This window comes from Thalassophryne amazonica, chromosome 19 (assembly GCF_902500255.1).
Source record: "Thalassophryne amazonica chromosome 19, fThaAma1.1, whole genome shotgun sequence".
Lineage (NCBI taxonomy): Eukaryota > Metazoa > Chordata > Actinopteri > Batrachoidiformes > Batrachoididae > Thalassophryne > Thalassophryne amazonica.
In genome coordinates this window covers 35,409,298-35,425,076 of record NC_047121.1, presented here as the reverse complement: position 1 = coordinate 35,425,076, position 15,779 = coordinate 35,409,298, and the positions used below count along the sequence as shown (strand labels likewise).

Below are 15,779 nucleotides of genomic sequence, written 5' to 3'. Positions count from 1 at the left end.
TTTTCTTGACGATATCATGACCATAGATTAAAGGGATGTGATGGTCTAGTAGTAGTTAAGCATTGGTCTTGAGACTGACCAGAAAATCACTAAGAGCCCTTGGGCAAGGTTCTTAATTCCCAAGTTGCTCCTGGTGTGTAGTGAGCGCCTTACATGCCAGCATCCTGACATCGCGATGAATGGGTGAATGTGAGGCATAATTGTAAAGCACTTTGAGCATCTGATGCAGATGGAAAAGCGCTACATAAATGCAGTCCATTTACCATAATTTACTATTGTAATGTCATTACAAAATGCCGTGAGATTAGGTTGGTCTGAGTGCCCCTCTGGTTCATTTATTTTTAAAGGTGCAGTTGCAGTACCTAGATGAAGCCATGAGGAGGCAATCGAACACACTCTCTGTGGGAGGGCTGCAGCCTGTGAAACGCACGTGCATCTGAAGTTTCAGTCTCCCTACAGTTTTCAGGAATGTAAATATCCCATACTTATTACACACTGTGTCTTAACTACCGAGTTGTTTTGTTTTTAATCTGACGTTTTTCATCCATTTTTTTGCTATGCAAATTTTCCTTAAGAGGGATTGGTGTTATATTTTCTAGAACACAGCTCCTGATGTGGAAGAACTGTGGTTATAAATCAGGGCCATACTGCACCGACAGCGACCCGATTTTTAAGATGCAGTGATGGTGATGATAAGGAGGAGGAGCAGGAGGAGGAGAAGGGATCTCTGATCCTCAGAGAGAGAGAGAGAGACAGAGAGACACAGAGAGAGAATAGTGTTTTCTCGGCAGAAGCTGGAGCCCAGTTCGGTGGAAATAGGAGACGCATACACATGCTTTTTTTTTCTTTTCCTTTTTTTGTCTTGAAGTGCCTGCTGCAGGTACGTGAAGTCATGCAGTTGTTTGATTTGCATAAACAGACGATCTACCTGAATGCCTGATTCAATCTGCGCTGTTAATTAATCTTGTCTTTAAATGCATTGATGTGTGACGACGCTGAAAAAATATGTCCTGTCGAGACGGATCTGAAAAGATGGAGGAAGCTGCTAAAAGGAGAGAAGGAATCCAAGTTTTGAATCCAAGTTTTATGCCTGATATATGTAATGTGCTTGGAGATAAAAGTTGCAGAATTATTAGTGGTAATTCTACGCTGATCAGCTGCAGCACAAGTGAGCAGCGGAGACAGCAGCGGCAGCTGTCCGTGGTGCTGAAACTGATCAACTGGATCACACGGAACATTAATAACTTTAGATGTCATTAAGGATCAGTAACCTTCGTCCATGCTGCTATTTATCATTCCAGTCCAGTCTGGGTTTTTTTTTTCAGAATTTTGCATGACTGAAAATTTGTAAGATCGATTTTACCTGCTGCCTCTATAAAAGTGGTACACTTACTGACCAGAATAATAGGCACACCTGTCTATTATAATCACACTGTCAAAAGGATCGACTAATATTTTGTGGTTAATATTCATATTATGTTAGAAAGGTGCTGATTCAGCTCAGTGGTCATTTATTTAGAAGGCTGATATCTGAGTCTATAATCTAATGCATTTCTAATTGCTACTATTTACATGAAAATGAGGTCAAAACAATATTAAAAGCACTTATCAATATGATCCTATATAACGAGGTGATGCACAAACCTCGTGAGAAACTGTCAGGTTCTCATGTGCAAAAATACATTTAATGGGCTCTTTCTTGGCTCTTCCCCCACTCATCCACCATGTTTCATAAAAATCAGTTGATGAAATTATAAATAATCCTGGTGACACACACAGAAGGGATAAGGAGTTGGGCTACCAGCGCATAAACCTGAATTCAATTCCAGATCACTACCTGTCTGTTTCCTCTTCACTGTCCCATTCTACCCACCTGGAAATAAGTACTAACCTTAGCTGGAGGAGAAACCTGTGTCAAACTGGTGTCCTATCTGGAGGGAGTAATGTGACATGTGAGAGCTACACTGGACTTGTAGAAATCTGGAACACGCTGAGTAATTAAGGAGGCACCATGTGGATGAAAACTGACTGATCTGACATCAATGCAACATTGACTTACCAATTGCAGTTAATTTACAGAGACTCTGCTCTTCACCGTTTGGATGTCCTTTGAGCCATCGGTAGAGATGGGTGATACCGGGAAATTTGGTATTGATCTGATACCAAGTAAATACAGGTCCAGTATCGCCGATATCAATACATATAAGATACATTTTCATATTTAAGCTTTATAAATCCAAAGGATCCAGAGGACCTAGGATGGAATTTTGCCAAACATTGTACGTGACAACAAAATACTTTATTATCACAATCAACATTTTGTTAAAAAAATATCACTCAACACAACTTAAAACAAAATCTCCTGAGGTAGAGGGCTGACAAACCACAATACACGGGTGCGCTGCTCCGTGTTGTGTGACACAGCATAGCACTGCTCTTACAGACATAGAGTAGACTTTGATGAATCTGCGTGCACAGCAGTCAGTGCGTGCGGGAGAGAAAAAAGCTTGAGTATCAGTCTTTTTACACAAAGATTGTTCAATATCAATACCAGCGTTGGTATCGATATTATCGATATTAGGATTGATCCGCCCACCTCTAACCATCGGCAGTTGCGGCCACTGGAATCTATATATGCATATGGTTGCTTAGCTGCAACATTTCTGTCTCTGCATGTTTGACAGTTCTTTATTGTGCTTTGTTTTATCTGTTGTTTCTTATTGTTAGTATGGCCAAGCAGATGGTCACCCCACTGAATCTGGTCTACTTGAAGGTTCCTCCTATAATCAAAGACACCTGAGGGAGTTTTTCATTACCACTGTTGCCAGTGTGCTTGCTCAGGGGTGGGTAAGGTTCGTCCTTACTCTTATGTAGAACCTTGAGGCAACGTATGGGATTTGGCCCTATACAGTTGTGGCTGGAGGTTTACATACACTCATCATGGGCATGAATGTCATGGTAATTTTAGGTTTTAATGATGTGTATGGCCTGTTCTTTTGCCAGAATGGAATGGTTGTATAGCATACATAATTAATGACTTAAAAAACAAGAACTGGATATACACCTCTGAATTTATTTTGGATATTCTTGAATCCACACTTCAAGTCACTCAAATACTTTAGTAAGTTGTGCTGAAGGATCTGCAGTGTATTTTAACATGACAAAGTCAAGGGCTATTAACTCCTCATTTATGATCATGATTGATGACAATGGGTAGCTTCTCTTTGCCATTATAAAAAGGATGTGCTGGACAGCACTCATTTGACTGACCAATACTCAGAACAATGAGAAAGTCCAAGCAACTCAGTGAAGATCTAAGAAGGAGAACTGTAGATTTAAACAAATTGGGAAGGTTCCACTTCTAAACAACTGCAGAGTCCAAGATCATCAGTTTGATCAATTGCAAGTAGAAGTCAATAGACTGTGTCACCACTTTGCCAAGATCCGGAGGAAGACCCAAACCGCCACCCTCAGATGAAAAGAAATTGGTTAGGATGTTCAGGAACAACCCAGAAAACTGCTGGAACACCAGCAGCACTGTCCACAGTGCAGCAAGTTTTACATCGCCATGGACTGAGAGGGAGCTGACCAAGAAAGAAGCCCCTGCTCCAATATCGACACCTTCAAGCTAGACTGAACTTTGCAGCAGCCTACATGGACAAGTCAAATGTCTTCTATTCTGGAGAAATGCTTTATGGTCAGATGAGACAAAGATGACAAGAGGTATGTTCGCAGGAGTAAAGGTGAGGCTTTCAAACCTAAGAACACTGTAACAACTGCCAAACTTGGTGGTGGTAGCATCATACTCTGGGGCTGCTTGGCTGCCAGCGGTACTGGTGCATTGCACAAAATGGATGGAATAATGAAGAAGGAGGACTACCTCCAAATTTTTCAACATCACCTCAAATGAACAGCTAGTAGGTTGAAACTTGGCCATCACTGGCTGTTCCAACAGGATAGTGATCCCAAACACATATCAGAACTGGTTGTGGGTTGGATAAAGCAGGCTAACTTTAAGCTTCTGGAATGGCCATCCCAAAGCCCCAACCTCAATCATATTGAGAATTTGTGGACTACACTTGAAGCCGGGTTCATGCCAGGAAACCAATCTATTTAACCCTCAAGCGACAGAGTGGGGTCATTTATGACTCCGGCATATATTTTTGTGCACCATTTTTCTAATTTAATCAGAATCTCACATTTTAATTCCTACCTTGAATTTGTCAATATATTTGTCCTGTATTCGTTCATAAAATTTTGCAAGAATCAGCTGATCCATGTGGCAAGTATGATCCAAACTTGTGCGGGGTCACTTATTTAATATATATTAGTCACTGAAATAGCTTGGTCGCTTGAGGATAAAATGATCTCTACCAATTCTGCCAAGAAGAGTGGTCAAAATCCAGCCAGGATTATACCAGACGTTTGTTGATGGTTACCAAAAGCATTTAACTGAGGTACAGCTTTCTAAGGGACTTTTAACCAAATATTAGTGGGGGTGTAGGTATATATTTGAGCTTCAGTGTATCATGTTGACCCTGTATGGATTAGAGAAGAGCCAAAATTAATTCAAACATGTGCATCCAATTCTTTTTTTTTAATTCATTAATGCATTCTACCCTGGCAAAAGAACAGTTCAAAGACATCATTAAAAGCCCAAAATTACCATGATATTAATGCCCTTCATGAGTGTACATAAACGTCTCACCACAGGTGTATAAACTGGAGTCATGGACCCTCATCTGTTTTATGCTATGGAATCCGGGCATAAGCATCATAACAATGGGCATCAGGGTCTGTATAGGACTTACTCTCTGTTCATGGTGACAAGAAAACTGCACCAGTCAACCCAGTTCCATTGTACAACTATTTCTGTTTTTTGGTGATTGAATGAATATTTTTTATCTTTTAATATGTGAGTTATGATATGTCATCTAGTAGATAAGTCAAATGCAATAATGAATGCAGTATGTCTTACACACAGGGCAACAACAGTGAAGGAGCTGAGCTGAGTTGAAGGCTGTTTCTTCCAAAAGAGGATTGATGGATACCCATGATAAGCAAGTGGACATTATTATACCTTCCTCACCTGCTGTACAATGACAAATATGATTTACCTGACTGCAATATGCATTTTGTACTTCCCTGTTTTACTATTTGAGGCATTTGCATTGTCCAAAGGCAAGTATGTGAAACCAGTGGTGCCCACGTCCGCCTCACGCCTGGTGGCAAGGATGGATGGAGACATAATTATTGGTGCCCTCTTTTCTGTTCACCACCAGCCATCAGCTGAGAAAGTAGCAGAGAGGAAATGTGGGGAGATACGTGAGCAGTATGGTATCCAACGAGTGGAGGCCATGTTCCACACCTTGGATCGGATTAACTCTGACCCAAACCTGTTACCTAATATCACGCTGGGCTGTGAAATCAGGGACTCCTGCTGGCATTCATCAGTGGCTCTGGAGCAGAGTATTGAGTTCATTCGAGACTCTCTCATTTCCATTCGGGATGATAGGGATGGCTCTAGGTGGTGCATCGAAGGAGGGGCCTCCAGTCAACCACCACCAACCAAGAAGCCCATCGTTGGGGTCATTGGACCAGGCTCGAGTTCAGTGGCAATTCAAGTCCAAAACCTTCTGCAATTATTCAACATCCCACAGATTGCATATTCTGCAACCAGTATTGACCTCAGTGACAAGACTTTATTCAAGTACTTCCTTAGAGTCGTGCCCTCAGACACCCTTCAAGCCAGAGCGCTACTGGACATTGTGAAACGATACAACTGGACATATGTTTCTGCAGTGCACACAGAGGGTGAGACACCTTTCAGTTATGATCCTCTTGTTTCTTATTGAGACTGCAGTTATGCCAATGCTAGAAAAAAAGATCCCTGAGGGATTGTGTTCCATCTAAATCTATCTTGTCCCATTGAACAGGGTCTCTAAACCATCTCTGAGTAGAAGTTTTAATTGACAGAATCTTCTAAATGTTGGCACTGTATCATATTTGTAGTCTTCTGTTGTGACAGGACTCCCGCATTCAGTTTTCATCTGTTTTGAGCTTCATGCCACTTTATAATTGCATACCAGAAGGCAAAAACTAGAAATAACATTTGCAAAACTATTTTGTGAGGCCTAGTTTGATGAATATAGTGCCCATTTCCTGCCTCAAAAGCTTTATAATTTTCTTTATGTTTCTTGTCTTCCAACGTTGTAATTTATTGCTCCTGGAGGAATTAATTGCTGTTGCAACTTGGATTTGTCCTGGTTAAATTGTGTTTTTGCGCCATAGCCACAGCTTCATTTTATCAGACGACAGTTTTTAATTGGCATACAGAAGCACAGGTTATATCATCAATCCTAATAATTAAAATTCCACCCCTGGTGATTAATAACACCAATTCTCACCTGAAATCTCCATAATCTCCAGAAGTTATTATAAATCTGTTATTTGAATTTTTACTGAGGGAAAATTATATCATATCATATATCATATTAAATCCTACTGCAATCTTTTAAACAAAATAATACATCACCAGTGTTTCAAAAACAAAAATTAAAGTGTGTACCTACAAATACCACATACGAGGTCTGTCCGTAAAGTATAGGTCCTTTTTATTTTTTTCAAAAACTATATGGATTTCATTCATATGTTTTTACGTCAGACATGCTTGAACCCTCGTGCGCATGCTGTTGGGAAAGTGTAGGTACATGGACCCACAACAGGGGGCGCAAATGAACGGACAATGGATGAGGTCAAATAACAACACTTTACTGTTGTGAATGGGCACAACAAATACAGTCAGATTACAACAATAGACAAAAGCCAAATCACAAAAGGTGTCGTGTGGGCAGGCTCGAAGATAGGAGACGTCTGTCCAAAGCAGAACCGGAACCACACGATTTCCTCCGCCACCAGACCCCGGGAATACTGGAGCCGCCAAGTCCCGAACTCCCAGGTGGCCACTGCCTTCGCGTGTCGGACCTGGTACTGCTGGCGAGGAACAAAAGAACAATTAAATGTGGGTGCGTCTGCACCCAGGAATCCGCACGGCAGGAAAACTACCTCCACCACTCGTTGGAAAAGGAGTCAGCTAAATAACTCACAAAAGTCACAAAAGATCACTGTTAACCAGTCAGCTGAGCACGTTACCTTCCAGGTAGAACGATATCTCGGCAAAGAGGTGGAGGCGTCGTCCTGCTGATATTCCCCTGCTGATCAGATGATGGGTAACAGCTGTTGCAGGTGATGCGTGACAGCTGTCACCCTGGCTGCTCCTGTGAGGTGACTGCGCCCTCTCGTGCCTGAAGCCCGCACTTCAGGCAGGGCGCCCTCTGGTGGTGGGCCAGCAGTACCTCCTCTTCTGGCGGCCCACACAACAGGACCCCCCCCTCAACGGGCGCCTCCTGGCGCCCGACCAGGCTTGTCCGGGTGGCGGCGGTAGAAATCGGCCAGGAGGGCCGGGTCCAGGATGAAGCTCCTCTTCACCCAGGAGCATTCTTCGGGGCCGTACCCCTCCCAGTCCACCAAATACTGGAAGCCCCGGCCCATCCTACGGACATCCAAAAGCCGGCGTACAGTCCAAGCCGGCTCACCATCGATGATCCGGGCAGGAGGCGGTGCTGGACCCGGAGTACAGAGGGGTGAGGTGTGATGTGGTTTTATCCGGGACACGTGAAACACAGGATGGATCCGCAGTGAGGCCGGAAGCTGAAGCCTCACCGCGGCTGGACTGATGACCTTAAGGATCTTAAATGGGCCGATGTAACGGTCCTGTAGCTTGGCCGATACGCCCTGGCCGATACGCAGGGGCTGGGGCCCGCCGACGGTCTGCATGGGCTTTTGCCCTCGTCCGGGCCTTTAGCAAAGCAGAACGGGTGGCACGCCACACCCGACGGCACTTCCGTAGGTGGGCCTGGACCGAGGGCACACCGACCTCTCCCTCAACCACCGGAAACAACGGGGGCTGATACCCCAGACATACCTCAAAAGGGGAGAGGCCGGTGGCTGAAGACACCTGGCTGTTATGAGCATACTCGATCCAGGCCAAATGGGTACTCCAGGCCACCGGGTGCGCGGCAGTCACGCAGCGCAAAGCCTGTTCCACCTCCTGGTTTACCCGTTCTGCTTGCCCGTTGGTCTGAGGGTGGTACCCGGACGAGAGACTCACCGTGGCCCCCAGTTCCCGGCAGAAGCTCCTCCAGACTTGCGAGGAGAACTGGGGACCACGATCGGAGACGATGTCTGTTGGAATCCCATGCAGCCGGACGACGTGGTGGACCAAGAGGTCCGCTGTCTCCTGGGCTGTTGGGAGCTTCGGGAGGGCCACGAAGTGGGCCGCCTTGGAGAACCGGTCCACTATCGTGAGGATGGCGGTGTTGCCCTGGGACGACGGGAGGCCCGTGACAAAATCCAGGCCGATGTGGGACCAGGGGCGATGAGGCACAGGCAGCGGCTGGAGTAGGCCTGGTGCCCTGCGATGGTCAGCCTTGCCCCTGGCACAGGTGGTGCAGGCCTGGATATAATCCCGGACGTCGGCCTCTAGGGACGCCCACCAGAAGCGCTGCCGGACAACTGCCACGGTTCTTTGCACCCCTGGATGACAGGAGAGCTTGGAGCCGTGACAGAAGTCCAGGACTGCAGCCCTAGCTTCTGGTGGGACGTATAGTTTGTTCTTCGGCCCAGTTCCAGGGTCCGGGCTTCGTGCCAGGGCCTCCCGGACGGTTCTCTCTACGTCCCAGGTGAGGGTGGCCACGATAGTGGACTCCGGGATGATGGGTTCTGGTGGATCCGACAACTCCGCTTTGACTTCATCTTCATGTACCCGGGACAAGGCATCCGATCTCTGGTTCTTGGTCCCGGGACGGTAGGTGATCCGGAAGTCAAAACGGCCGAAGAACAGTGACCAGCGGGCTTGCCTGGGGTTCAGCCGCTTGGCGGTCCTGATATACTCCAGGTTCCGGTGGTCAGTGAAAACCGTGAATGGCACGGACGTTCCCTCCAACAGATGTCTCCACTCTTCAAGAGCCTCTTTCACCGCAAGGAGTTCTCGATTGCCGACGTCATAGTTCCGTTCGGCCGGGGTCAACCTGCGGGAAAAATAGGCACACGAGTGAAGGACCTTATCGGTCTTCCCGCTCTGGGAAAGCACAGCTCCTATCCCTGAGTCCGAGGCATCCACTTCAACCACTAACTGGCGACTAGGATCGGGCTGCACCAGAACGGGTGCAGACGAGAAGCGCCGTTTCAACTCCTTGAACGCGGCATCGCAACGATCCGACCAGGTGAAGGGGACTTTTGGTGAGGTCAGGGCTGTCAGGGGGCTAACTACCTGACTGTAGCCCTTAATGAACCTCCTGTAGAAATTTGCAAAGCCGAGGAACTGTTGCAGCTTCCTACGGCTAGTGGGTTGGGGCCAGTCTCTCACCGCCGCAACCTTGGCCGGATCAGGAGCGACAGAGTTGGGGGAGATGATAAACCCCAGGAAGGACAAAGATGTGCGGTGAAACTCACACTTCTCGCCCTTCACAAACAGCCGGTTCTCCAACAACCGCTGCAGGACCTGACGTACATGCCGGACATGAGTCTCAGGATCCGGAGAAAAGATGAGTATATCGTCTAGATATACGAAGACGAATCGGTGCAGGAAATCCCGCAAGACATCATTAACTAATGCTTGGAACGTCGCGGGGGCGTTTGTGAGGCCGAACGGCATGACCAGGTACTCAAAGTGACCTAAGGGGGTGTTAAATGCCGTCTTCCACTCGTCTCCCTTCCGGATCCGAACCAGGTGATACGCATTTCTAAGATCTAGCTTAGTGAATATTTGGGCTCCATGCAGGGGCGTGAACACTGAATCCAACAGGGGCAACGGGTATCGATTACGAACCGTGATTTCGTTCAGTCCCCTATAATCAATGCATGGACGAAGTCCGCCGTCTTTTTTACCCACAAAAAAGTTACTGGTGGTGTCTTATGTGTGATTAGAGGGAGTAGGGAGCCATCTAGTGCCCGCACCTGCACAGGCGAGGTAAGCGCCACTAGAGGGAGCACTACCTCCCTGGCCCATCTGCTGTCTAACAGATTCCCTTCAGAGCCCGTGTCCACCAGTGGTGGGGCCTTCAGGGTTAAATCCTCATAAAGGATTGTCACTGGGAGTCGTGTGGCAATATGGGTATGTCCCACGTGAATGTTTTGGCCCACCCTTAACCCAGTGTCTAGGGGCGGGCGTTGGTGTTTTAACCGCTCGGGGCAGTCCCTCACTTGATGCTCTATTGAGCCACAAACAAAGCACGCTCCGCGGACCAGCCTCCTCTGTCTATCTGGTGGCCTAAATGTGGCCCTGCTCGTGTCCATAGCTTCATCAGCAGGGGGAGCTGTAACCACACGGAGCGTAGAGGCCGTGGAGCGTGGGGAGGGCGGAACTCGGTCGGAACCGGAAGGGAGAGGGACGGCGCGTGCCCGGCCACGCCCTTCGTCTCGTTCCCGACGGCGTTCTTCTAACCGATTGTCTAATCGTATAACGAGATCAATAAGCCCGTCTAAATCCCGCGGTTCGTCCTTGGCCACCAGGTGCTCCTTCAGAACTAACGACAGTCCGTTTACGAAGGCGGCGCGGAGGGCAGTGCTATTCCAGCCGGACCTCGCAGCCGCGATGCGGAAGTCGACTGCATAAGCAGCTGCGCTCCGGCGCCCCTGTCTCATTGACAGCAGCACGGTTGAAGCGGTCTCTCCTCTATTTGGGTGATCGAACACAGTTCTGAACTCCCTCACAAACCCATCATATATCAGAAGGAGCCGCGAATTTTGCTCCCAGAGCGCTGTAGCCCAAGCGCATGCCTTGCCGCAAAGCAGATTAATCACATAAGCTATCTTACTAGCGTCAGTCGCATACATAACGGGACGTTGTGCGAAGACGAGCGAACACTGCATAAGAAAGTCCGCGCATGTCTCCACACTACCCCCGTACGGCTCTGGAGGGCTTATGTATGCTTCAGGGGAAGGTGGGAGGGGTCGTTGAACGACCTGTGGAACGTCACTGTTGTGCACAGGATCGACAGGAGGGAGAGCCGCAGCAGCACCCTGAGGACGCGCTTCCTCAGGGTGCGAGAGCGAGAGCCTCCACCCTGCGGTTAAGGAGGACGTTCTGCTCGGTCATCAGATCCAGCCGAGCCGTAAAAACGGTGAGGATTCGCTGCAACTCACCGATCATTCCTCCTGCGGACGCCTGTGCGCCCTGCTCTTCCATTGGCCGTTCAACAGCCGGTTGACGCCCCTCGGGGTCCAGGACGTTGGCCGAGATATCCTGTTGGGAAAGTGTAGGTACACGGACCCACAACAGGGGGCGCAAATGAACGGACAATGGATGAGGTCAAATAACAACACTTTACTGCTGTGAATGGGCACAACAAATACAATCAGATTACAACAATAGACAAAAGCCAAATCACAAAAGGTGTCGTGTGGGCAGGCTCGAAGATAGGAGACGTCTGTCCAAAGCAGAACCGGAACCACACGATTTCCTCCGCCACCAGACCCCGGGAATACTGGAGCCGCCAAGTCCCGAACTCCCAGGTGGCCACTGCCTTCGCGTGTCGGACCTGGTACTGCTGGCGAGGAACAAAAGAACAATTAAATGTGGGTGCGTCTGCACCCAGGAATCCGCACGGCAGGAAAACTACCTCCACCACTCGTTGGAAAAGGAGTCAGCTAAACAACTCACAAAAGTCACAAAAGATCACTGTTAACCAGTCAGCTGAGCACGTTACCTTCCAGGTAGAACGATATCTCGGCAAAGAGGTGGAGGCGTCGTCCTGCTGATATTCCCCTGCTGATCAGATGATGGGTAACAGCTGTTGCAGGTGATGCGTGACAGCTGTCACCCTGGCTGCTCCTGTGAGGCGACTGCGCCCTCTCGTGCCTGAAGCCCGCACTTCAGGCAGGGCGCCCTCTGGTGGTGGGCCAGCAGTACCTCCTCTTCTGGAGGCCCACACAACACATGCGTGAGTTTTTCCACGCCTGTCGGTGACATCATTCGCCTGTGAGCACTCCTTGTGGGAGGAGTCGTCCAGCCCCTCGTCGGAATTCCTTTGTCTGAGAAGTTGCTGAGAGACTGGCGCTTTGTTTGATCAAAATTTTTTCTAAACCTGTGAGACACATCGAAGTGGACATGGTTCGAAAAATTAAGCTGGTCTTCAGTGAAAATTTTAACAGCTGATGAGAGATTTTGAGGTGATACTGTCGCTTTAAGGACTTTTCACGGTGCGAGACGTCGCGCAGCGCTCTCAGGCGGCGTCATCAGCCTGTTTCAAGCTTAAAACCTCCACATTTCAGGCTCTATTGATCCAGGACGTCGTGAGAGAACAGAGAAGTTTCAGAAGAAGTCGGTTTCAGCATTTTATCCGGATATTCCACTGTTAAAGGAGATTTTTTTAATGAAAGACGTGCGGGCGGATTGCAGCGTCGGCTCGCAGCCGCTGCGACGCTCCGCCACAGGAAAAACACCTCTGTTGGAAGCCTTGAGGACACGTTGGAACATCTCCAGCTGATAAACAATTTCTCATATACTCACTCCACTGAAAGCCATCAAAAGCCAACTGGATTTTACAAATGGTTATCAACACGGAGGTGTTTTTCCTGTGCCGCCGCGCCGCGTCGGCTGCGTCCCGACGCGCGGACCCGTCCGCACGTCTTTCATTAAAAAAAATCTCCTTTAACAGTGGAATATCCGGATAAAATGCTGAAACCGACTTCTTCTGAAACTTCTCTGTTCTCTCACGACGTTCTGGATCAATAGAGCCTGAAATGTGGAGGTTTTAAGCTTGAAACAGGCTGATGACGCTGCCTGAGAGCGCAGCGCGACGTCTCACACCGTGAAAAGTCCTTAAAGCGACAGAATCACCTCAAAATCTCTCATCAGCTGTTAAAATTTTCACTGAAAACCAGCTTAATTTTTCGAACCATGTCCACTTCGATGTGTCTCACAGGTTTAGAAAAAATTTTGATCAAACAAAGCGCCAGTCTCTCAGCAACTTCTCAGACAAAGGAATTCCGACGAGGGGCTGGACGACTCCTCCCACAAGGAGTGCTCACAGGCGAATGACGTCACCGACAGGCATGGAAAAACTCACGCATGCGCACGAGGGTGCAAGCATGTCTGACGTAAAAACATATGAATGAAATCCATATAGTTTTTGAAAAAAATAAAAAGGACCTATACTTTACGGACAGACCTCGTATATGCTCTAAAAGGTAGTTCTAAGCTGAGTTTTCACAATACAACTTCTTTAAGTAAAACCCGATTACTTTTTAAGCTTATGAGCTCAGTGCATGATGCCACAAAGACATCCAAAAGGGCAACAGAACAATAATTCCAGTCACATTTCTCATAAAAGGAATGAAGCCAACCTCAATCAGAATGAATCCAAATCTACAGTTCCTTTTCTTTCTCCTGTGGATGACTCTCACTCTGTGATTCTTGGGTATCTCAGGTAACTATGGGGAGAGCGGGATGGAAGTTTTTAAGGAGCTGGCCTCGCAGGAAGGCCTCTGCATTGCCCATTCGGACAAAATCTACAGCAATGCTGGTGAGAAGCACTTCGACAGGCTACTGAGGAAGCTGAGGGAGCGTCTGCCCAAAGCTCGAGTCGTGGTCTGCTTCTGTGAAGGCATGACGGTGCGAGGGCTGCTCATGGCCATGAGGCGGCTCGGCGTGGCTGGAGAGTTCCTCCTCATTGGCAGGTTTGTCAGTGAATGTTTTTACAGGTTTTACTGTTTTTGCAGTGTTTTTACATTTGACAGTCATGTTTTTAATTTTTTTTTTAACGCTCAAGCGACTGAGTGGGGTCACCTATGACCCCGGGCATATATTTTTGTGCACCATTTGTCTAATCAGAAAGACGTTTCTTACCATGAACTATTTGTCCTGCATTTGTTCATAAAATCCATGATATGTAAAGAATAAGAATAAGATCAACTTTATTTATCACAAAAGAAATGAGTTTGCCAGAGTACCAAAACAGTAACAGTAAACAGTGAACAATGTTTTTTAAAAGACATTTGCACAATATTGCACATACCTCTGAGTAACTGAATAACTCTGTTGATTATGTACTCATCCTGCAGAAGGGGCAGGAGTTGTACAGCCTCCTATGGTGTTCTGTGGTGCACCTCGGTGGTCTCAGTCTGTGGCTGAAGGTGCTCTGACAGGACGTCAGTGTGGCATGTAGGGGGTGGGAGGAGTTGTCCCGGATGCTGAGCAGTTTCCTCAACATCCTCCTCGCTGACACCTCCACCACAGACTCCAGCTCAACCCCCAGGACAGAGCCAGCTCTCCTGATGAGCTTGTTGAGTCTGTTTGTGTCTGCTGCCTTCAGCCTGCTGCCCCAGCACACACTACAGCGTAGAAGATGATGCTGGAGATCACCGAGTGATAAAACATCTGCAAAATATTTTTGCAGACATTGAAAGATCTGAGCCTCCTGAGGAGATCAATAAAGTCTTTGGGGTCATAAATAACCCCACTCGGTCATATTAGTCACTAGAACAACTTGGTCGCTTGAGGGTCAAATGCTTTGCCGACCAGATGTTTAACACCACAAAGGAGATTATGGATTTAGCAAAAATCTGTTTATTACACAAACGCTAATTTTCACCAAACTTGGTGGGGTGGAGTCTAACTACAAAAAGGGGAAGGAGACAACGTTTAATTTTTGTTAAATGGTGAAATGTTACATAAACCTGATCTTACACACTAATGAAGTGATCACTATCTGATTTTTAGAGTTACTGGATAAATAAAATGGCCATAGCTTAATGCAATATGCGTTACTGGATGAAGGCAATTAATGGAGTATGAGAAACCCAATAAACATATACAGGTTTTTGACAGGATTCTGTTTTCTCTGGCACATCTATACTGTTAATCTGGTTTCTTCACCTTTTTATATCTGGGCTTGTGTTAAAGTGTCTTTTTGTTTGTCAAAGTCATCTTGTTTGGCTTGTTTTGCTTCAAGAATGCAACCTTTTCAGTGTTAGCCACATTATTAATTTTTTCCACTTCTTTATATTTAATACTTTTATACTTCTTTATATCCATTAAAACATTGAACATACCATTTATCTCAGCTGGTTCATAATTGAATGGTATATTCCAGCTTTCACCTCATGTGAATATTCTTATCATTGCACTCATAAACATTCATTTTTTATAATGTTACAACCCCAATTCCAATGAAGTTGGGACTTTGTGTAAAATGTAAATAAAAACAGAATACAATGATTTGCATATCCTCTTCAACCTATATTGAATTGAATACACCACAAAGACAAGATATTGAATGTTCAAACTGATAAATATATTGTTTTGTGCAAATATTTGCTCATTTTGAAATGGATGCCTGCAACACATTTCAAAAAAGCTGGGACAGTGGTATGTTTACCACTGTGTTACATCACCTTTCCTTCTAACAACACTCAATAAGTGTTTGGGAACTGAGGACACTCATGATTGGGTATAAAAGGAGCATCCTCAAAAGTCTCAGCAAAGCAAAGGTGGGGCGAGGATCACCACTTTGTGAACAACTGGATGAAAAAATAGTCCAACATTTTAAGAACAATGTTTCTCAACGTTCAGTTGCAAGGAATTTAAGGATTCCACCATCTACAGTCCATAATATAATCAGAAAATTCAGAGAATCTGGAGAACTTTCTACATGTAAGCGGCAAGGCTGAAAACCAACATTGAATGTCCGTGACCTTTGATCCCTCAGGCGGCATTG

General features: G+C 46.6%; 1 protein-coding gene across 4 annotated transcripts in view; it reads left to right on the top strand.

The window, feature by feature from the left end:
- Positions 1 to 818: 818 nt before the first annotated feature.
- LOC117532180 (metabotropic glutamate receptor 1-like) overlaps positions 819 to 15,779 on the top strand; it is a 50,980-nt gene continuing 36,019 nt past the window's right edge. For all 4 annotated transcript variants that reach the window (XM_034195476.1, XM_034195475.1, XM_034195474.1 and 1 more), the window contains exons 1-3: positions 819 to 880; positions 4,985 to 5,814; positions 13,491 to 13,740. In XM_034195476.1, the coding sequence (XP_034051367.1) occupies positions 5,100 to 5,814; positions 13,491 to 13,740 (965 nt within the window). In that variant the 5' untranslated portion in view covers positions 819 to 880; positions 4,985 to 5,099. The remainder of the gene's footprint in view (positions 881 to 4,984; positions 5,815 to 13,490; positions 13,741 to 15,779) is intronic.